The 24,117-nt window shown below is 42.7% G+C and overlaps 3 protein-coding genes across 4 annotated transcripts in view; 1 reads left to right on the forward strand and 2 right to left on the reverse strand.

Annotated features, from left to right (window-relative positions):
- Positions 1–251: 251 nt before the first annotated feature.
- Positions 252–10,864, reverse strand: nadkb (NAD kinase b). 2 transcript variants are annotated; one of them, XM_076745912.1, is made up of 12 exons: positions 10,608–10,864; positions 9,119–9,412; positions 8,925–9,008; positions 8,194–8,323; positions 6,987–7,095; positions 6,540–6,625; positions 5,769–5,871; positions 5,400–5,572; positions 2,776–2,875; positions 2,436–2,593; positions 1,505–1,587; positions 252–1,413 (listed from the first exon to the last, which is right to left on the reverse strand). In XM_076745912.1, exons 2-12 carry the CDS (start codon positions 9,409–9,411, stop codon positions 1,254–1,256), a joined length of 1,479 nt encoding a protein of 492 aa, XP_076602027.1. In that variant the 5' UTR covers position 9,412; positions 10,608–10,864; the 3' UTR covers positions 252–1,253. The 2 variants fall into 2 exon arrangements, with proteins under 2 accessions (XP_076602027.1, XP_076602028.1); XM_076745913.1 differs by lacking the exon at positions 10,608–10,864 and adding an exon at positions 9,642–9,718.
- Positions 10,865–11,656: 792 nt separating this feature from the next.
- gpr160 (G protein-coupled receptor 160) lies at positions 11,657–16,841 on the forward strand. Its single transcript, XM_076745766.1, has 3 exons — positions 11,657–11,716; positions 11,929–12,003; positions 15,587–16,841. Exon 3 carries the CDS (start codon positions 15,648–15,650, stop codon positions 16,548–16,550), a length of 903 nt encoding a protein of 300 aa, XP_076601881.1. The 5' UTR covers positions 11,657–11,716; positions 11,929–12,003; positions 15,587–15,647; the 3' UTR covers positions 16,551–16,841.
- Positions 16,842–19,500: 2,659 nt separating this feature from the next.
- skila (SKI-like proto-oncogene a) overlaps positions 19,501–24,117 on the reverse strand; it is a 35,271-nt gene continuing 30,654 nt past the window's right edge. The window contains exon 8 of the mRNA XM_076744449.1: positions 19,501–23,156. Within this exon, the coding sequence (XP_076600564.1) occupies positions 22,896–23,156 (261 nt within the window). The 3' untranslated portion in view covers positions 19,501–22,895. The remainder of the gene's footprint in view (positions 23,157–24,117) is intronic.

Here is a 24,117-nt window from a genome sequence, read left to right on the forward strand (position 1 = left end):
GCAGCCTGCTGCTCCGTCCTGCAGTCACACAGTCTCTGGACTGTCGGCTTCAGGCTGCAGACGCGTCTACAGTCAGACAGCAGGATGTCCAGAAGTCCTGAAAGAATCTAAAAATGTTAAAAAACTCCAGATTTAAATGGGAGTAAGAGAACAGTTTATTCTCATGTCCTTGAAAAAATGCTATTTCTTAAATAATGCAATGGCATCCTGCAAAATGAGAATTTGGGTTCACACAAAGATCAGACTTAAAAAAAAGTTAGCGAGTGTTAAAGCTTTATTTTAGCTCTGCTGCAATTTCACAGTTTGGTGATCATGAAAGCAACATGAAGATTAAACTCATTCTATTTTGCTCTACGACATGCAGCGTGACTTTGAATTTTACAGAAAAGTTATGAAAGCAACTGAAAAATGAATCGAGTCCTTTACAGCTACGGTTGAGATGTACAGAGGGACGCCTTTAGATTGTACAATATGTCTGAACAGAAGACATACTGCACATTTCCTGTATGCAGATGGCAGAATCAGTTACAGGAATTCAGTTTTAAATCATTTTAAGCTCCCATCATGAAAATATATAAATATCACATGACATTAAATAAATGTATCCTAGAATCCTGTATGTACACATTTACATTTACAGTCCTTTTTTCTTAATTCATCAGTGTTTTCTACCTATAATCCCCCCTACAGTTTATGCCAGTAACACCTAGAGCTTACACACTGATCGTCACATTGATGAGAAAGAGCTTCAAGTCCCAAAAAAAAAACAAAAACAAAACTGAGTACTCATTCAGAATATTAATATACTCTAATCATTTCAGTAACCACACAGTTTTTCTTCACAATTTTAGGTGATAAACATGCTCTCTCCCTGTAAGCTGCAGATAAAATTACGGATTGTGTTTGTGCTGGAATGTAATGCTTTCTCACATGTATATCTCAGTGTCACATACTGTAACACAGTATGCTAATTGCACATGCTATTCATAGGACTAACTTAACACTAATTTGGCTGTAGTCACACATGCTCTCGCTCTCACAGTCTGGAGTTTCTGTCATGAAAATGTCTGCAGGGTGACCTCGTGCATGTACCACAACAACTCTGACCCCCTCACTCGCTCGCTCGCTCCCTCTCTCGCTCGCTCACTCACTCACTCACTCACTCACTCACTCACTCACTCACTCACTCATCTGCTGTGGAAAGCGTCCACTCAATGTCTTTTTAACGCAGGCCGGCAAAAGCACTCGCTGATTCAGTTTTCTGTGTCTGACGAGTCCGAGACGTCCGCCAGTCGCGCCTGCCTCTTGCGCACGTTCCAGTGCAAACACTGAGCCAGGCTCTCAAACCAGTCATACACCAGGTCGTGGCAACAGATGGAGGGCACTGGGTAACAAGATGTAGTAATCTTGATACTGTCGGGAGAAAAACAGGAGGCAAATCGTAAACTGAGGAAAGAGAAATATGTGGGATGAAACGGCAGCTGTGACAGGTGATGAAGTTTACCAGTCTCCATGTTGGATCTCCTGTCTCTTCCTGCCATCAAACGACACCCAGGCCGTGTTCCTGGCGTCAGGGGACAGGGTGATCTGTTTTGGGGAAGAACAGGACAGACGGTCAGATTTTAAGCTACAGAAGTATTGAAAAGGCTTTGAGCTAAATGCTAACATCAGCATGCTAATCTGCTCACAATGATGTTCAGCAGTTATAGTATTTACCATGTTTACTATCTTGACTTTGATAATACATTTGATAATCGGAGCTAAACTCAAAGTACAGTTGAGGCTGATCTGCATGTCATCAGTTTTGCAGGTATTTGGTCATGAACCAGAGTAAGGTAGAAAATGCATGTGGTGCAGTAACTTGTTGGTCCTGAGCTCAGGTACAGAATGGCACCATCACTGTGAGAGCAAAGGCTCTGAACACTGCAGTACCTGAAAACAATAAGCACACATAGTGCTGTGGGGCAGTCAAACATTAACAGGGATTGATGGAACCTTCATACCATGACAGAAAAGAGCAGGAAGCCAAATAAAATTAAAAAAAAAAAATCTCCTGGCAACCAGCAGCGCCTTTGAAGGATTTCTATTCATTTACAAGAAAAAAGGGAGCTTCTGTCAGGTGCGTATGAGGTTAAAAATGTAGAACGTAATGTATGTGATCTCTGTGCTGTACATCTATGGACGGTAGATAAATGAAAGAGTAAATGAGTGGAGAAACTCTCTAAATGGTTTGATGGGTTTGAAAAGAATGTGATTCATGTGCTGTGGCCTTCACAGTCATGAAACGGCAAACGAGGGAACAGCATTTGGAAAATGCTCGTCCTTTCAGTGAGTTCAGAAACTCCATGACTGAAGCTGATCTGTCAGCTCGTAATGGCCCGACGCCTTACTAAGACACCATCTGTTAACAGCATGTCTGTCCTCGTCATTCCTACCATGAGCTCCACCCCAGCGGGGACGACAATGGGCCTGAAGGAGAGCGAGTGTGGGCAGATGGGGGTGACCATGATGGCGGGCACGTTGGGGTGGATCATGGAGGCGCCGGCTGCGGCTGCATACGCTGTGCTGCCTGTAGGTGTGGACACAATCACACCTGGAGGACAGAGAAAGGGAGGGAGGGGCTTTACCACATTTACCGTACAAGGTTATTAATCCTGCTTGACTCGTACAAAGTTCACCTTGTCCGTACCTGCTGTTTCAGTCTGAGAAGAACGTCAACAAGTCGAGACAAAAAAGTGGCATCACATGACAGGACAAGTGTGTGACTGCTCTTACCGTCTCCCTGCACTGAGGTGATCAGTCGCCCATCCAGGTACAAGTCCACATTGGACAGGTAGGAGGAGGGGCCTCGGTCCACCACCACCTCATTCAGCACCTGTATACACACAGAAACGGACACACACACCAAACTCACGATGAGAAGGCACTCAGAGAGCACATAACTCCACCAGAGCTGCACGATCGTCCTGTTTCATATTCCCAACAGTTTTTAAAAAATCAAAATGTGACACAGGATCATGTTCATTTTGGAGAAAACCTCTTTGGGAACATTCAGGCTTTGTACAAGCAAAATCAGACTCGTGGCCATTTCAACCAAACACGTTACTGTGGTGCCATCTATAGGCCAAATGCCATAAATGTCTTGATGTGTTTATGTGCATCTACATACGTACTTATTCTATAAGTAGAGTATATGTGAATTTGGCTACAAGTAACAGGAAAATGCAATGGAATATTAAAACAACTTTTCCAGAGTCAGTCTAATATGCTCCTGACCAGATGGATGGAGAGTATAGAAGGTGAGCTTAAAACGTATTTATAGTGACAAATCTGTTCATGGAGGAATGGGTGGGGCCTGATCTTGAACCAGTTGATGAATTTAAAAAGTATTATATCAAGATTGTGCCCAATGTAAGACTCTTTACAAATGCCCACATGGTGGCTCTATCCACAACAAAAAGACATCACAGCCTAAATCTGCCCCAAAATTTCCTTAATGTCTGTTGAGTAATTTTTGAGACATCCAGTGAAAAAACAAGCAGTCAGAGTCAGAGATGATAAAGGCTAAACAACTGCACTGCCTTTGCTGTATAATGAGGAAGAGCTCAATATAACCACTGTGGTGTGGAGCACAATAGGGAAGTCCTCAAAACGTATGTAATTCTTTTTCACAGACAGCAGGTGTGAAACTAAATTTTTATCGAAGCGCTCAATAAAAGCAATAAATCAGCCAGCAGCACATGCCGGGTTACAGTGCGTTACAATCCGACATGACGGCAGAGAAAACTGCTGGTGTGCAGACAAGCAGCATACAAATCATGTTCCAGTCACACAGAGTGCTGCAGCGCAGAGCGGTGATGTCTGGCAGATGTACTGACGTCAGCCGAGCACAGAGCAAACATCCTGCAGACGTGATGTAATGTGAGGTCAAGCTCAGGTTCGGAGACGCCGCAACGATCCGTCGCTGCCTTTTATTGATGAGACCGACCCGAAAAAACAAAAACAAAACAAAAACACTGCAGCTGTGTGTGTGTGTATGTGTGTGAGTGTGTGCGTGAGTGTCCCCTGTTCTCTTATCATCCTGGGTGTGTTTGTGGTGTTCGTTCGTACGTGCGTGCAGCTCAGCGAGTGAGCTCGTTGCCATGGTGACAGTCATAATAAAACTGCTGGGAGAGAAAGTCGGATGTTGGGAAGTTCTTTCGAGCCAGTTGCCATGGAGACCATGGCATCAACAGTCCACCCTGAATGGATATTTAATGAGGTCTGACGCTCTCGGTCTGACACACCGTGTAACTAAACAACATGCCTCACTGCTGCAGTCATACGCACATGTACGTACACACACACACACACACACACGCACGCACGCATGCGCACACACACACACGCACGTGCCTCCATCATCTTTATGGGCTTACAGCATCATGTTGGGTGTGATCAGGAATTAATAAAGAAGATTAAATGTAATCGCACGATCCCTTTTCAACCAAATATTACCAAGAACTATGGAACCAGAGGAACTAACTCAAGACCTGACCTGGGAACAATAACTCCTCCTTCAAACATTCCACTGCCTGTGAGGCACCATGAAGATGAGGCAGATTACCTCAAAAACTGATTAAAAGATGACGTATTTTCACACGAGGACACAACAATCATCCTGCTGCTGTGTGTGTGTTGACTGCTGTGTGACTGTGATGTTTGTGTGGCTCTAATGGATGAATTCAACCATGTGAGTGTCTGTCTCCAAAGCAGACAATCCGCTGACTGACTTTAGGTCATTCATCTCTTTTTAGTGCGTAACTGCGATAAAACAAGCAGCAAATTACCGTCAGTTGCTCTCGCTCAGTCACTTTGTTCTCTCCTTCGTTGCCGCCTCTCTCGCTCTCTTGTGCTCTCATACACTCTCTCTTTATCCTGCTTTCTTTTCAGACTAGTCGAGAAGCTGACAACTGAGCTCTGATTTAAAGATCAATACACTTCATTACACGTCTGCCTCTTATAATATTTACTCTCGTCTCACCCAGTATTTCCTTTTTGTATTAATAAAGCTGTACACAAGTTGTAGCCGCTGAGAGTTTGGTGTTTGACGAATCAGAGACATTCAGCACAACAGCCTACACACCAATAGTTTCTGGGCCATCAGAAAGTCCTCTGGTTGAAATGCACATAAGGTTCCTATGTTCCTAAAATAGTTCCCGGGGCCCTGCAAACTTCCTGCAGTGAACAGTAGCTGCAATCTATATCTTTACCCTGCTTTGTGTATTTTTTAGCTCAAGAAGCACTTGGGTCCTCCAGGAAAAGACACCAGAAGCTCGTCTGATGTAAATAAACAGTCCATCAGCTTAGCTCGGCTCATATATGCCCACGTGGACACTCTTGTCCTTCGTCCTCCTCACCTGTAGCTGCAGCGTGACCTTGCCGGCCTCGCTGTTGGTGTGTCCGTGAGGAAGGAGACCGTTGTGTTCCTGCTGCTGCGTCTCTCGGCTGTACGGCTGCTGACCTGCTCTCTGAAGCATGTCCTTCACCACCTTGACCTTGAGACGGCTGCGCAGAGTGATGGCTGCGTTTCCTAACAACCCACATACAGACACGCAGTGATGTGGCATTCACATACACGTTACCTACTTACTGTAACAAGTAAGAAGTGGACATGATTTATGTGTATGTTTGACTCTCAGGAGAGAATGTGAGTGTTTGCATTCACATTCACAAATGACAACAACAGTTAACCTGAGACCAATATTTCATATAAATCTCGACGTTACCTTCAAACACTTTGGCCACTTCGGTCTTGTATGACTCAAACTTGAAGGGCGTCAGAAAACCCAGAGAACCGAGGTGAAATGCCATGACTGGAGGGACGCTGCCCTACAGAAAAGAAGAAACTCGGAGGTAAAAATCAGTCTGATGGCTCTGCTGGATTCACAATCTGCAGGATCGTGACCCCAAAACACACCGAACACTACTGAACTACATGTACAATTTGATTTATATCTATATTAAAGAGATTCATCTTATATACGAATCTCTTAATACAATCTGAGACTAACTTTAGAATCACTGACAAAAATGTAGTTCTTTCTTTTTCTTTTATGTAATAACTTTCTGTTTGATCTTCAAATGATGTTCAGCGAACTGACCATGTGACATCAGGTGGCAACTTCAAATGGTCACATATTTGAATTAGTATCACAGAATTTCCTGACTTGAAAAATCTTTTCCATCACTTTAAATGCATCTTGCCATGTTTTCGCAGTGATCACGATAGGGGTATGACAAAAACTGAAAATAGGTAAAAGCAAGGAAGACAATCAGAGAATATCACATCAAAATATCCATGTTAAGCTTGACAGTATTAGTTCCAGGTAAGATCAGAAAAGAAATCATACAAGAAATGATTTTTCTTTTGATTTGATTTAAAGGAATACAAAATGAGCCATAATATAATCTACCTTTAAAAGGTACTTCATGTGGTATAAAACCTTTATGACATCTGACTTCAGCTTGATTGTGGTGATCAACAAAAGTGTGACTACCTGGAAGAGAGAGGAGGCGTAGAGCAGAGTCCCATCTCCACCCAGACAGATGATCAGGTCAATGCAATCAGAAATATCATCAAAACCTGCAGGCAGACAAAAACACAGCTGTATTCAAAACATTGTTTTCATTGTAAAGCTTATCTTCACGCATCAGTGTAAGAACCAAAAGAGTGACACAGCCTACAGTAGGTGACCAACAATGTGTGCAAAATGAAAAAGTTACAGCAAGGAGCAAGAGGAATGGTTCTTCATAACAACTTCCTCTCACCAGCAGCTACTGCGTTAACAACAAGGAAAAAATCTTCACACAGCTCAAACTGGACAAATACACCCAACAATGCTAGTGTTACACGTTTCAAAGTTATCAAAATGATGCCATTAGTTCAGCGTGAATACGTGTGTCTGTATTGTTGTGATAGGTGGTAGGACACACGGGAGTCTCACCCTCTCTGAAGGTGCACAGCTGATTGCGGATGGAGCCGAATGCTTCATCCTTTGACAGCGTAGCATCATCTGCTACCCTGCGCTCCACGTACACCATCATCTGCTTCTCCTGACACACAAAGACATGCTTTAGTGACAACAGCCAAAGCACACACAGGCATCTCTCAAAAGCACTCTCTCTAAAATGAAGTTGAGGGTATGCCAAACATGTGTTCAGGTTAATATGACAGCGTTTGTATGGAATGTAAATGCATGAACTCTTGTTACACAAAGCGCGGCTCGTTTTGGAAACGTGTGTCTTGAAGGCGTCTCACTGCATGAGACCCGACCGAAACTTTCACCTACATGTCTGATTCATTTCCTGAATTCTTTTCGTTAAGACTTGTTGAGCCTCAGCACCACAAATGTTTCCATGCACACTCTGTTCTTTCACACATTCTTCTGCCATATTTCTCAGCAGGAACATGGCTTTAGTTTACAAGCAGCCAAGGACAAACCTATAACTGAAATCAATACATACGGTAGACTAATGTTGGAAATACAACATTTTTAACATTATGACTGAAAAACACAAAATGCAGAGTTTCTATATGTAAAGTCTAAATTAACTTTTGCCACAATGTCTGAGAGGAAAACAGAGCAGCAGGTGGAGCAGTTCTGAGCGCTGCTGGCGGAGGTGGTGATAGTGTTGATACAGATGATATTTCACTTGAGTCACGAGTTTAATGCATTTAAGCAATATCAAGAGTGCAGCTGCAGCCCGCAGTGATTTTACAAGTATTTCAATGTCAAATCCACGTTAAAGCATTTGAATAGCCTTTTAACACCACATAGAATAGAATTCAATATGTATTTTACAGAGCAAAGCATGACAGCAAGATGGAAAACACTTAGGACAATATAGCCCGGAACTATTTATTCATATCACATTTTTATCAGTACTTCCAGCAGTATTTAATGATAATTGCTAATGATACAATAAATTAAAATAAAAAATGTAAGTTTTTGCCAAATTGCGTGGATTGGGTCTGTTGTTCAGCAGAAAATTCAAATGATTAATGTGTGCAGTAAAATCAGAAGGAATCAGAATCTGTTTTCTGTATTGTTTCAGACACCAAAGTCCACCTCCTCAATCACAATCATACCCTACAACATTCGTTGTTCGTGACAACAAGCATATCGTAAATGAAATTCTGTGATCCAGTACCTCCACTAGAAACCTGCAGAGCTCTTTGAAAGGCTCGACGAGGCTCTCATCTCTGATCTTCCTGATGACAAGCACGTTGACGGGAGGTTTATTCCAGGTGAGCCGCTGGCTGGCTGGATCCTGGATGTGCCTGGGACACGGAAACAGACACACTAGTGAGCAAACAAACACACAAATACTTATACACAAACACATATTTTACACATTTGTGTTAGAAACAAAGAAACAGTCTGAACACAAACACAAAATTCAGTTTGTTCCGAATAAAGGCAGACGCCACATGATACCGTCTTACCTCATCTTCTGGCTAAGGTTAAGATAAATCTACATTGTATAAACGGTTGCAGACACTCGTTACCTGTTAATTATTCATTAACTTTGGTGTAACGACTGTAAGTTGAGGTCCAAATTCCAAATATCAAAATAGAAAAAACTCTCTCTGCTCTTTACCATTTGTCTCTCTCCTCCTTTGCGTGGCGTATGACAGGCATTGTGCGGACAAATTCATATGTGTGTGTTTTCAGACCAAGTCCAAGGAAACACTCTTGAGGCCAGGAAGCAATAAGCATCTGTAGCATGTTATTTTAGCCATCCCATTTCATGTAACATCCAATCACAGCATTCTCATTTTATCTTATCTCACAAGGTTACACAAGCCCGTCTGTGTCAATGCCCCCCAACAAACAGTTTGTACACACAAAGTTTGACTCAATCAGCACCCTCATGCTTACATGACTGAAGTTGGGTTTGGAAGAATACAGGCTTTGGGTCCGAAGTGAGTGGCTGGATAAGGTCCATGTAGAAAGTGGGCTCTCCTGTGAAGAGGAAAAAAGAGGAGGACGAGTCAAGACCTATGACTGAATGTCCGGGGCAACAGAGCTGTGCCAGTGGCACGACAGACCAGCTGGCAACCCGCAGAGCAAACCTCTTAGGAGAGCTTTCCGCTGTGTCGCTCGCCGAGCCAGAGGTCTCCAAGTGCTCGTGTTGGCCTGGCAACCTCCGCCGCTCGATCTCCCGCAGCAGCTGTTCGTGACCAACCCCCCGTTGCTGCGACCTCGTCCCCTTTCGCCGTCTCCTTGGTGACTTGGACGGGTGCTCCCTGTGCTTGGAGGGCCTGGCTGACTCTGACAGTTGACCCGAGGGGGCCGAGGGTCGCGCCATGTCTCTGTCTGGCACTGCCAGGGGCCCCGATAATGGACTTGTCTCTGAACTCTCCATTCTGCATGGAAGCAACACGGAAACATCTGTTAAGGATATTTTTGACAATGTGAAGAAAGGAAACATCCATGAGATGATTCTATGAATAACTGAAAGTACTTAAGTAGAGCTGAAACAATTAGCAGACTACTTGATAAGAGAATTAAGTGCCAACTATTAAATGCATCTGTACATATTATGATAATAATTTAATTGGAGAAAACTGCAAATATTCTCCAGTTCCATCTTACCAAATATGAGGATTTATTGCTTTTCAATGTTCTCTATCATTATGAATTAAATACTTTTGGATTTTAAACTGTTTGATTTGATCACAAGCACATTAGAGACATCACCTCTAGAAAGTTATACTGGGCATTTTCACTATTTCTGTAATTTTGTAGAAAAAAATTATCAATCAGTTAAATGAGGGAAACAATCAGAGGATTAACTATGAATATAACCATCTGTAATGTGCACATACTTACGAAGACAAAACCTTTGACTATTGTAAATGTTAAAATTTTATCAACCACTTAGTATGAGCCACAAATGAGTGCTGAAGGGATTGTTTAATTATATGTAAATCAAATAAATAAATACAGTATTTCTAATTCCAAATAAAGAATAACTTTCGCCTTTCGTAATTTTAGGACTTGTCGGATGGGGTGTGTCCTAGTCTGGGTTTAAGAGAGTAAATGTTTAACCACGAAAAATCGATGTTTTTATCAGTGAAGTCGTTCGAGTCCTACAACAAACAGACTATACTGATTTGCTGTGAAACACAAACTGCTTGAAATTGATATTTAACAAATGAACTGACCTAACGTTATCAAACTAATGAAACACGGGGGGAAATAAGTTAGCCTAGCTCCCTATCAAGCCAATGTCTTGAAGTTTGGCCTCAGCATTAACACTGCAGAATGAGGGTAAAGTTTCTTCCCTATATTATTTAAGTGACCTTGGACCCATCTTTGGCGAGACAGCCGTCTTTGTATAACAAACAACTCGTAAATCAGCCGGTAACGTTAGCTGACACAAAAACCACCGAACAAACTGTCAGAAGTGAGTTTAACGGACAGCTGTCAGTCACAGCCATGGAAAACCGTTGGTCTGTTGACAGCTAACGTTAGCTAGCTGTTAACTAACAGCCGCCTAGCTAGCTAGCTAGCTCGCTAGCTAGGCAGCGTGAACCTCTGAAGGAAAGGAAGCCTTACTGTGTCAGAAAGAAGCAAACATGCTCATAATGCTACTAGTTCACAAAGGCTCGAGTGTTTTTAAACGCAAACAAAACTCCTTTTTAAACCTGACAGTGCCGTCAAACTCTACAACAGATGAAATAATACAGAACAGCGTTTGACCGGCGGAGGAAGTGACGTTTTCCTGCGGACAGTTCAGGAGCGTCATTGTGAGCTACGTGTGCGCAGGACGGCCATCAGGACGGCAGTTCAGGCAGAGGAACAGCGCCATGTTTGGTGGTAGAGAATCACAACAACGCAGTGTAACGTCAACCAGCGCAGTGAAATAACCGCAGGGATCTACAGCTTTTTACCGTTTTTAACTATCAGCATTGTTATAATGGTTCTTATCGTGTAAGATATATGAAAAAAAAGCTACAATAACAGATCAGTGGTATAGGAAGCATAAAAATCTTTTACATGATCCATCTTTTTCAAGGTACTTAATATGGTCTGCTTTCTACTTCTACTTCACTATTGTTGGACCCAAAGTGTTCTGAATGATCAAATACGACATTATAAAATCAATGATATGATAAAGACAAAACATATAAAATAATCACAAATTAATTCAATTATTCTAGGGCATTCATGATTTAGACCAAAGGCAGAGCAACAGCCAATTACACAAGTGGCTCTGCTCTGTTTGTCTTGAGACTTTCAACATGTGCAAACAAGCAATCTCCAGGCACTCAGCAGACCGTGCTCTCTGCATAGTCACACCATGAAATCACACCTTCTTTGCCTTCGGGCTCAGATTACAGGTAACGCATGCATGCTCTTTGCTGCTCCAAAGTTGTGGGAAATGTCTGCTGGACCACATGAGAAGCCTTAGATGAAATAAAACTGTGGTTACTTTGCTTGGCTGTTTAAACACAACTCGAGCTGAATTGACTTTTGAACTTCCTTGTTCACGGCTGACAGATACTTAACCGGTTTCCTCATGTCCAACCACGCCTTCTAAACAAAGACTTTATGATAGTACAGCTGCACTGCACCAGCATAGCCTTAAAAATTGAAGAGGGACAGACATAAAGAGCTGCTTTTAACATCAGATGACTGCATTTGCACCAATAACAAATCCAAAGGTAACTATGTGTTGCATGCATTTGTTTTAAATAGGTGAGAGTGTTGCATTGGAAAAGTAACATGTCAAACTGAGAGAAATCTAAAATGTAAAGCTGACTTTAGTAAATGCTTGTTTGCAGCATTGAAATGTTCTAAATCCATAAATGCAATGAATTTCTTGCTCAGTTCTCTCTCTGATAATGGCTGTTTTAATCTCCCGCCTGTGGCTCAGGAGGTAGGGCAGCCGTCCACTCATCAGAAGGTCAGTGGCTCGATCCCTGCAGTCTACATGTCAAAGTATCCTTGGGTAAGATTTTGAACCACACATAGCTCTTGATGCTGTACCACTGGGGTGTGTGTGTGTGTGTGTGTGAATGGTTATTGCTTGTGATGAGCAAGAGACACCTTAAGACCGGTGTATGAATGTGTGTGTGTGTGTGTGACTGGCTCATGCCATTAAGTGCTTTGAGTGGTCAATAAGTACGATATAAACACAGACATTTTACCAAAACGTGACTTGGTTTCATTGTGTTAATGTTAATGTCAATGTCAACTTCAAACTGGCTCTTCCTGCTTGCTGTTAACTGTGCATCGTGCTCATGTCACAGAATTTCTCATCATGATGGTCTACAAGCTATTTTTGAGCATTTCCTCTCTTCCACCAGGGATAAAATCTGGTATAAAATGTGTAATAATGATAACCTTATACTAACACTAATGCAGGCTGTAATCCAACAGCCATCCAATAGTCAGAGTTTCATTGTTAATTCAGTGTGCCATGCAGTTGCAAAAGTGCTCAGCAAACTATTAACAAGTCAGACTTGAACATAACTTCTTACGTGCGGTCGAAGGTTTACACGCACCTCCTCATTCAATGTCTCTTTAGTTTTATCATTTGCTACACTGTACATCAAAACTACGTAAACAAGTGTTAAACTCAGTAAAGTATATTTTAGATTTCAGATTCTTCAAAGTAGCCACTGTTTGCTTTGATGACAGTTTTGCACTATATTTGCATTCTTATTATTATTTGCAAGCATCAAGAGGTAGTGATCTGGATGGCTGTCAGTTAAAAAGTGTGCCTTGCCAGAAGCTAATTAGTGAAAATTCTGCTTTCTTAATGTGTTTGAGACATCAGTTGTGTTGCACAGGTAGTGTTAGAATACAGTAAACAGACATATTCAACTGTAGTGATCTCATTATGGCAAGAGAAGTAAGCAAAGAGAACAAGGAAGACCAAGAGTTAACCTCTGCTGCAGAGAAGATCATTAACATTAACAGCCTCTGACACCGCCATTTAACAGCACCGCAGATTACAGCCCACATAAATGCTTCACAAAGTTCAACATCTACTGTTTGGAGAAAACTGTGTGAATCAGGCCTTCGCAGTTGAACTGCTGAACGGAAACCACTACTGAGGGAGACCAACATGAAGAAGAGTGTTGGTTCGGGCCACTGTGTCTTTGTGAGATGCAGAGAGGGTGAACGTATGGTATCTGCATGTGTGGTTCCCACCATGAAGCACGGAGGAGGAGGAGAAGGAGGAGGTGTGATGGTGTGGGTGTGCTTTGCTGGTGATACTGTGGGCGATTTATTCTAAACCCAAGCACCAGCATGACTGCCATATCATTCTGTAGCAACGTGACATCCCATCTGGTTTGTGCTTTGTGGGACCATAATTTGGTTTTTCAACAGAACAATGACCTAAAACACACCTCCAGGCTGTGGAGGAGAATGATTGAGTGCAGCCTCAGCGCCACCAACACCATGCTATAGGGTGAATGAGCTCTCTGCAAACACACACAAACAATGGCGCTCCCTTATATATATTACATGGATCAACAGCTGGTGAGGGTGTTGACATTTTGCCTGGGACATGTAGCTTTAGCTTCAGTCTTTTAGCATTATAACATGTACCCTTTTACAGAGTTCTTTTAAAATGGAAATGTCAGGAAGAGACCACCTCGCATTAGTTTTAGCTAGGTGTACCTAATAAACTGGCAACTGCTATAGATTTACAAAGTGCTTTATAGATAAGAGCAAATAAAACAATGAATATAACAAAATAAATGCTTCTTATAAAATGTTAAGACTTGTGAAGGTGTTTGCCCTCTAGAATCCAGGCTTTTAAAAATCAGCAGCCCATTTCAGAGAAAAGTTGCCAGCACACAGACAAAAAAAGCTTTATTCAGATGCAAAAAGAGTCAATTTATTCCATGTGGAAAAGGTGACACGAGGTTAAAAAAAAAGTGACCTTTTGGTCGAAGGTCCATTGTCTGCACCAACGCTTCAGCACATTTTGCACATGGAATAAATTCTTTCTGTGTCTGAAGAACCCTTCAAATTTTTTGTCAGTGTGCAGCTGGTTTTTCTGTGAAATAAGCAGAAAAAGAAAAAATGCAGTTTGAGAGGTCATTCTTCACCTTGGAAACAAAAATTACAGAGTGGATCCTGTGGCAAGATTGTTTTGTCGTACTGTTGTTTCCAGGGTGAAGACTGAACTCTGAATCTCAACGCCTGTATGAAGTTACTTTGAATCTCAAACTCCACCTATGGAAGAAGATTGGAGTATCACTTCCACTGGCGTAGTTTCATGTGGGACGTTCCAGACTTCACTTCCTGGTTGGGATTATTGTCTCTTCAGGCTGTGAAAGTTGGAGGTGAAGGTTAAATGACAGTTTTGAAAAGCAGAAGTGGAAAATACACAGTTCCATCTTTGCTTTGGGTTGGTTATGTCAGCAGCCTTGACCTCGAACACCTTGATGAGACACTTTAGATTTCTGCTGCAAGCATTGACTGAAAGACTGTAAGTGACTCTGTAAGTGTTTGTCTGTATTTCCATACAGTTTAAGCTTTAAAAAATTGGTAGTGATGAAATGAGCTTGGTTTGGACTCATCATAGAAGTCATCTATTTCATTAATAAAGACCTTTCCTCAATCAGCGTCTTACTGTGAGCGATGGGGTTCAACATCAACACACATCTTCTTCCAAAGTACTTCACAGGAGAGCTCTTCTCATTGGTTTGAAGTGAGCAGGGCCCATTTGGAGAAAGGTGATGTCAGACATCTCTGTGCACCAATCAGACTTTAGCAACACCTGAATCCAAATTTGACAGTCATTTGTTGATGTTGCCAGTGCTGCCAGTCAAATCTGATCAACCCACAGTCGAACAGTCCTGGTGAGCTTTTAGGTGTTAAACTCTTAACAAATAATGAATAAAAATGTTTTTGTCTGAACTTCAAAGTGGCTATAATCAATACGGTCATTTTAACAACAGATCTACTTGCATGTGAAAAGAGTCACTCAGAGTGACAAACTTTATCAACCAGTTGTGCACTGAGCTCTACTGAGCATCTAAGCCACACTCAGCTCAATGTTTCAGTTTCACAGCGTCACTGACTTGGTTCACTTCCACCACACTCATAGTCGTTTTCGGCCTCATCAGGTAGCTATTTTCAGCAAAAAAAGCTATACAATCCAAAGTACACTACACCCGTCAGCACCAAACAGTGGATGGGACACGGTTAGTGACAAGCTGGTGAACAGAGTGGAGCATTTAGTGACTAAAGAGACAGATATTTCCCTTTGGTAGAGATCAAAAACCAAGCTAAAAGGAGAGTGAATACTGAACTTTCAATCATCAGTCGGCCACAAACATGACTCCATATGAATGTTCATGTTGCTTCATAACTGCTGGATGCGTCAATAAATGACTGTTTGCCAACATTTTAACAACTTGTTTCCACTGCCCCCCAAAAAAAAAAAAAAAAAGCTATTGCAGGTTTATTCATGAATATTTTAAGTGTTATAGAGATGTGAAATAAAGTTGCTATTTTTTTAAAGTGTTTTTAAAGCTTTCATTCAAGAATGCTGTTTTCACCCCCTGCAGCAGCAGAGTCTCCGAAGTGGCTCACGGTACCTGGTGCACTTCCAGTTAAAAGCTCCACATCATGAACATCTCCATCCCCTCCATCCTGCTCAGTCTGGTAGGAAAATGTCTGCTCAACTGGACCCTCGTGTTTCTCCAGAGTAACCACATTCGCAAAAGCTTCCTGGGAGTTTTCAGTCTTTCCTTCGCTGTCATCGACACAACCCTGACCCTCTTTGTCACCACCCTTCACATCTACGCTGATGGATATGCTGTCCTCCTGGGCATGCAGCTGACCAGGTACCATGTTTGCCTACTGGTTCAAATCCTCGGACACATCTACAGTGCTCTGCAGTGGCCTGTTGTAGTCTTAGCCGGTTTGGACCATTTGTGCACCGTCACTCAGAGGCTGCAACCCACCACTGCCAGGGCCAGATGGTATTTGTACATATTTGTGACCAGCTTCCTGTGGTACCTCACAGCTGCCTACGTCTTCCTGCTGTCTCACTTCATTCCTGTCTTGGAGGATGTGCCTCACAGCCAGATTCACCAGTGCTGGGTCTCCCACACCTCTCAGATCCTGCAGGTCACCATGTTGCTCCTCCTGACTCTGGGCTGTGCAACATTGCACGCTGGGTGCAGCACACAATTATTAAAAAATCCTCCTCTTAAAGACCAAATTGCAGACCAAAGCAGACTTCATACCAGCAGAAGTGTTGTTTACCTAGCCGTGCATACATTTCTGAACACATGGGCCCCATTCCTTGTTTTTCTGGCCATGCTCTTCCTGCTTCCTGTGGGAATACCTGCATACCTGGGTCTGAACGCTGCCTGGCTCTGCTTCCTCAACAGTCTTCTGATATCAGTTGTTTTATGTGTAGTCCGTCCAGCCTCGCAGCTAGCACAGGGCTTGGCAACAGTTCCTGCCGACAGCTTCTGTGAATGGAGGTTTAAATTTAGCTTGGCTGCAGAGGACAGAACGTGACTGCACCAAGCAAATACACACAGGACTCGTGTTAGAAGAAGTGGAATTAGCTGTGCAGACCTTAATGTCTCATAGGAGGAAAATCATTTGTATTTCTAGAGAAGTTTTTTAGCCAAACTCACTCTCTGAATGTGCATGTGTCGGCCCACGACTTTGGCCCAGACTGAAATCAACAACTATCGGATGAACTGCCATGAAATTTGGTTCAGACATTTGTGGTCCTGAGGAGAACAAATGAGTTTGGTGCTACTCTGACTTTTCATCTAGCCCCACCAGCAGGTCAAACTTTTCACTTACCCAGCAAAATACCTCAACAGTTACAAGATACATAAGCACAAAGTGTGTTACAGCCGTTCCTAAACGATGAATGTTACTGACTTTGTTCATCCCACTTTTTATCTGCCTCAACCATGTGTGAAATGTATCAACAGCTATTAAATGCTTCATGTTAAAATTTTCCACATTCAGAATTATTATTGATTCAAGACCATGACCGCATGGAAAGGCATGCAACCAAATGTGCAGAGGAGTCATAACAGATCGATGGTACTGGCTCCTTATAAAAGTAGAACATTCAAACAGACACCTCATTAGCAAATCCCTTTGGCTCATTTGACTGTAATCACACAATTGATTCAAACATAGATGTTTAAATAATACTTGGCAAATACCTTTCTCTAACATTTATCATCTTAATTTGTCCAGGAATGAGCAAATACCTAACTAATTTCTAACGTGACTCTAACTAAAGCCATTACCGCCAGCCTCAGATCTCCGTTGTGCTAATTAGCATGTTAGCATGTTACACGCTGAACAAAAACAGTTTGCAGTTTGTACCTCGCATTACATTCAGGCGGCAAGGTAACTATCATTTTCTCTAACAGGTACTTAACTGGACATGGTTGGGGATAAACACAAGGTCATTTAGTCCTGGGAAGCATTGTACATGCTAACCATCGGCTTGTAATATCGTCACTATGAGCATGTTAGTAAGCTAACATTAGCATTTAGCTCACAGTACCGTGACACACAGCAACATTAACATTAACCACATAGAGCTGCTATATGATTGCAGACTGTTGTTTCCAAGAAATCCTGCAGTATTTGGACTTTTCTTTGGAGCCTGTATCATTTTAAAGGCACTTTAGCACCCGCTCCATACTGTCTGGCTAATGAAAAATGGCCGCTTTCAAATTACCAGGGGCGGGGGACGGCAAGCCAGGTTCTCTCCAAGGCGAGACTGATGCATGTTCAGCAGGGCAGCACTGCTTTACTTTATCATGCTGGAAAATGGCAGCTTTTTCTGAGTAAATGAGGCAGGAAACTGCACGAAAAGAACTGTCTACTTCTCTTAGGACTGTTGGTGCTCCACGGAAACGCCCCCTTTAGATTTTGCCATTAAACCATTTTAACCATTTGTGTTAATGCTACCAAGCTGTGAAGCTAACACGACCTAATTGTTACATGTGAAATTAAAAGTCACACCTTTTTTTGCTCTGATTTTGCAGAGGAAAGTGTGTGATTACTTTCAAGTGAAAATTGCAACAGAAAATCAAACTGTGAAAAAATAGAAATTAATTTGCTGACCAGATTTAACAATTAACACTGGGGAGGGTTAATGAAACGGTCTCTGCTCTACAGGTTCAGCAGGAAAGCATGTCAGAATATGTACCTCACACGCATCACTGATTAATCTGCCCAGTATTTAGCTGATTGATTAGTTTTCCACCTTGTTCGAACACAATGCCATCAGACAAACAAGAAATCTTACATTAAAAGTGGAACCAGCAAACATTATTTGGGGATTTTTACCCTTCTCCCTTTAGAGAGTGTGCATATCACTGGCCTCAGTGTGTACATATTGTGATTGGCTTTTAAATCACCTTAATGAACTGTACCGCTCTGCAGCTGCTGCTTTCTCTCCTGAAGTTCACATTCAGGCTGATAGAAGTTAACTTAAAACCACATCAGCAGCGCCCATGACTGTCAATGAGCATCTTCTGGAAACATGTGATGAGGAAGTCAGCATCACGAGCAGATAAGAAAGACAAAAGACAACACCGGTTTGACACTACAGAACTTTACTTGAATTTGATCCAAGTTCATTGTCTATACAGGGTATATTTACAAGATCTGAAATCAGGGAAGGGCAAAAACAGAAAAAAACAAACACTAGATACAACTGAGGTATTAGCTAAAAGCATTTACAGGTATGTAATTTACTAGTAAATATCAATGATAAACAGTTAGAGATGCAGTGTCTTCTGCTTAAAAAACATCTTTTTATATCACAACATGAGGTAGGAGAACAGTGTCTCGATTCATGCAAGAACAAAAGTCTCATCACACTGTAGTATTGGCAACGTAGTATGCAATGGTCATACACAGACACTGTGTTTCATGTTTCAGAACAGCACTGAGGGGGGAAAGGGTTCATTTTAGCAAAGCCATGAATATTTTTTTCATTTATAACAGGATGTGGATAAATAAAACCGTGGTGTACCTTTTCTTAGTAACCAGTGATCTGTGTGATCAATTACCAACACAGCCCTGTTTCCTACTTCTCCCACAAGGACATAGAATAATTACTGGCTGAAAGTTGTTCGCCCAACTACAAAGCATACCACCTGCAATAGTTCAAAGGTCACCCTGGATTTGTTTACTAGTTTTCGTCACATAGCCAGGAGGCAATGGATATGTAAATCCTGGATTCAAATGTGTTCACATTGTAAAAGTGTGCCCCTTTCGCCTTGTTTTCATCCGTTGGGCAAACTTTACACCTGTAAAAATCCTGTACAAAGCACATCCATGTCATAACACTGCAAAATGCAAAAAGGCCCAGCACACCGTGTTGTTTTTCTCCCCCTTCATTTACATTTAGTCCTTTTTCATTATGGTGCACAACTAGCTAAACTACACCCCCTTGTGTATAAAATGCAAATTACACAGAAAGGAAAATAAGCGATAACTGGCAAGTTATCTGCTAATGTGATTAATTGAAAGGGTTTTTTTTTTTTTTTTTACTTTTGTTCTGCTAAAGAGGTAATTAAGTCAATAAAAACTAATACTGATTATCTTTTGAGTGATGTCAACACATCCAGACAAGGGTTATATGATCAGAATCCCAAAACATAACTAAACATCCAGAGCTACATGAGCAAGTTTTTCTTTCCCTTTTCAAAGCTGCTGTGCTTCAGTCGGACGTGGGAGGCCAACAAACACACACACATTCTCTCTTTCTCACACACACACACACGCACGCACGCACGCGCACACACACACACACACACACACACACACACACATTTCCAAATCAAATTAGGCTACATTTTATGTTCATAATCTGACTTTATATTTAGCCATCCTCTAACCGATAATGATATAAAACTTGCACATGTTCAATGTTCATGCATATGAGCCATCTCAAAAATCTGTGTTACAAAGGGGGGAAACATCTTTTTTTTTTTCCAACAATGAACAAATTGATAGAGTGGCCCAGTGACACAAAACATAGGGGGCAGCAAAACATGCAAAAAAGAAAAAAAAAAAGAAAAAAAAAAACATTTTGTTTTCTTTTTTTCCAAAATGCATTTTCTTCAACAAATGTTTTGTTTTCAATTTAGCTCAGGGGAGGGGGTTTAACAGGGGAAAAGCTCATTACATCACGCGTTGAACAGTCCGTCAAGATGAAATCCACAAAAAAAAACAAAAAACAAATGCATCAGTTCAGAAAAGGGGGAAAGTGTGTAACAAAGTATCATTTTCCTATTTTGCCTTTGTCCTGCATCATGTCTCAGTAAACCATGCGTTTCAGTCCCCCACATCCACTCAACAAAAGTCAAGTTCTGATATCTGCAAAGATCACTTTTTAAAAAAAGAAAGCAAAAAACATCTGAAGCCTTAGTTCTGGTCCAATTTATATAACCTTTTGAAGATTTTTCATATAAGAACAGTTAATATATTAATGACTACTGTATTTACAAAGTGAATATAAATCTTTAGTTAATACGTTAAATATTTTCTTTCATAATTTCATAAAGGTTTAAATGGAACAACAGTAGAGTGTACATTTGCGGCATGGGTTTGATTTTACTGGCTTGCACCTGCACCTGCATTTATGACTATCAACAAACCACAACTGTACTCTGCCCGGTCTTTAAGGTCTGTTATTGTAAAGGGAAGCTGTGTAAGAAAATCTGCATTCAACAGGATGGAGCACAGTGGAATGTCTATCAATTTGCATTTATAGCAGATGCATAAAAAAAGCTCAGAGTTTAGCTGAGGCCGATCCCCTTCTCTTTTTAAACAATTATTTACACACACTCACTCTCGCTTACAGGGATCTCCTTAGTGGCAATAAAAAGCGCTTTTGCCTGGCAACTGACACAATAAAAGTCCTCTCTTCCTCTGGCTGGACGTCTGCTCGCTCTCCTGGGCATCTACAAACACTGCACACCCCCAGCTGATCTGACACCGGAGATGGATGGACGGGTACGTGAGTGAGTGGCGGTCGTTTTGTGGGAGAGGAGGGAGTTGAGAGATGGGGGATCCTGTACAGTCTCACCCGAGGGTGGGCAGAGGCCCCTGCACAACAACAGCTGCCCCCTTTCTGACGGCACAAAACAAAAAGGGCTCCCTCGGTACCTCCGGCGTCTGGGCCACCCAGCCTGCCGCGGGGAAGAGCGCACCAATCCCCCGAGCGCTCCCCTCAATCCTCGCCTCCCCTCTCTTCCTCTTCCTGCCCGGTGCTGTTTGTTCAGCCAGGCAGAATAACGTGAAGCAGGGGCCGGACCAGAGGCCCAAACCACCCTGGACTAACTGCTTTCACCTGCGACCCACATTCTTAGATGCCACTCTGACAAACAGGGTGGGGATAAAACCGTCTGCGAACAATGAAGTAAAACTATACAAAAAAAAAAAGAAGAAGCCCAGAAAACAGGACAGACTGGTGCTTTGATCATCTGCTGGGAACGCTGGGCCATTGTTCTGCCTGAAAGCCTGGACTGCGCTGACACACTCGAGTGTGTGCGGGCATGCAAGGATGTCGTATGTATTATGGTAACACAGTACAGCTAGTGCAAATGTGACACTCTGCCTTTCTTCTTTCTAAGAAAAGCTACACCGGCTCAACCGGCCCCCGTGTCCAGACACATTCCTTTCCCAAGGGGATTCTGGGGGAGGTGAGCGCGTTAAGTGCATAACACTGCTCGTGAGCTTCTTCATGCCAAGCCTGAAAACGGCACAGTGTTTCCTGTCTAGCCCAAAGTGGGTGAAAAACAAGTGTTAAGGAGTTTTCCAGTAGAGGGCTATGGTGCTATCCTGCAGCGGAGGAAGGTGTGAGGCCTCATGTGAAGGGGTGGGTGGGGTGGGGGGTTAGAGGAGACAAAGGGCAGCTGGTGGATCAACCGACAGACTGTTTGGTCTACGACAGGAGAGTCCAGGTGCTGCCCAGCAGAGTGAAGAGGAGAGCTAGTCTGTGTTAGGAGGAGCTGGGGTCCAGGCCAGACTATTTGCTAGCTAGCTACCTTGTGGGGGTCACACTCAAAACACTCATTTCAAGTTCAGCGTCACTATTGGCATATTTTCATGAGGTTTTACAACATCCATCTTTTTTTGTATAGTAAAGGTCTTTCTCCTCCATATAGATTTGATGTTTTTAACATGTTAATAGACTTTTCTTTCTGTGTTTTTTTACAAGGAGCAAGAAAAAACTACTGAAATGTCCATGCAGTTTCCTGCAGTCGCTGGTACTTGAGCGTTGGGGCTGTACGTACAGAAAGACGGAGAAGGGGCACGCAACCAGGCGCCATTTTGTGTCCGTGGGCACCAGTTGCTGTGCCAGGTAGTAGCATGAAGAGACGTCTCCAAGTCATTAGCTCCAGGATCCAGAGAGAGCGAGGAGGGCTGGGAGAGGAGGGTGACAATCGAGGGGGAGAAAACAAAATCGTGATGGGTTGAGTTGGTCTTTACGGGACCAAACTCCTGTCTGTGAAGCAGCTGCTTGTTCAGTAAAAATCATAAATTAAATCAAAACATACATGCCCAAAAAAATCTTTAAATACTGTTTAAAGAGAGGAGAGGGGAGCAAAAGAAAGAATAATAAAAAACACAACGTAAAATGTTTCTTTTAAGTGATGTTGTTAAATTACAAAAACAAAGTCAGTCCTACACTGAAATAAAAGGGAAGAGTAAGAAGCACGACTTAAAAAAAAAAAAAAAAAAAAAAAAAACAGCCTGAGGAGACATGAAGCTCCTTTCTGCTTCAGGCTGATGTGTTTGTGTCTGTAGAGTTGGCGGGTGATTGGGAGAGGAATGAGGGAGGGAGGTGCCTGGAGGGGGTGGCAGTTACTTCTGGCCAGCCGCTGGGGCCTCTGAGAAAGAGGAAGAGGAGGAGGAGGGCGGGGAGTGGGCGTTAGGGGGTCCGGTGGAAGGGGTAGGAGGAGGAGAGGGGCTGCCTCCCACCGTGCCAGACTGGGCCATCTGCTGCTTGAGCTGGGTGATTGTGCGCTCCAGCTTTTCCCGTGCCTCCCGCTCCCTGCGCAGCTCCTCCTGCAGCTCCTGCCGGTCCGCCTCCGCCTGCTCCAGCCTCTGACGCAGCTCCGACAACTGAGAGGACACAGAGAGAGACAGACAGACATGAGGTCAACTTATGCCTACAGCGAATTAGAAGGCATTTAGTCCAACACGTTATCACATTTAACAACAGTCTGTCACAAGTCATGTGTGTTCTTGACGTATTAAAAGATGCTGTGATGACTAGGGAAGATTCAGCGTTGCACAATACAAAACCCCATTAAGATTTTCAGAGTTCTCCTCTGAAAAAGCCCTTCTCTTGTGATAAAAACCAAAAAAAAAAAGAAACAGCAAGACGTACACAGAACAAAACCCTACACACAAAATTTAGACAGATGGCAGCTGAAAAGCAGTTAGCTAGTAGCATAACAGAGCAAAGTATAGCAGAGGCTATCCATTAGTTTTGTGACTGCAGACAAAACCTGATTGGAGAGACCCTAACCCTCATTGTTTGGTGATCTGTCAGCCATCAGCGGTCACATTTTGGTGCTCAGCCAGACTCTGACTTAACCTTTACTACTACCATTACTACAGCCTACTGTCATGGGCAGCGTGCTGTCAGTCAAACAGACACCTGTGACTGACAGATTCACTGCTGTGTTTTTACTCTGATTTTGAACACTTGGGGGAAAAACGGGTAAATGACTTCACGCAGTGCCTAGTTTCAGGCCAGCACTAATCTCACAACCACACAAACATATGCACACCCCCTTTCCTAGCTGGCAGACATCCCGAGTTTGATGCCAAGGGGAGTGGGTAGGGGGCAGGAGGAGCCGGAGTTCAATAACAGACGGGGGGGTGGTACTGCAGCCCTGAGCCGAGGCCAACAAAACAGAACCTATCTCAAGAACAAAGGCTCTGAGTCTGTGCATTTATGGGTGCTCGTCAACGGCACAGTGATTCACATAGGACATGCACACATGCAAAATTATTTAGTTGGGAAACTGTCAGTCACAGATCAGCACCACATCTCCGGATGTCAGAAAACCCTCTC

The sequence above is a fragment of the Chaetodon auriga genome, chromosome 12 (assembly GCF_051107435.1).
Source record: "Chaetodon auriga isolate fChaAug3 chromosome 12, fChaAug3.hap1, whole genome shotgun sequence".
In the NCBI taxonomy this organism is placed as follows: Eukaryota; Metazoa; Chordata; class Actinopteri; order Chaetodontiformes; family Chaetodontidae; genus Chaetodon; species Chaetodon auriga.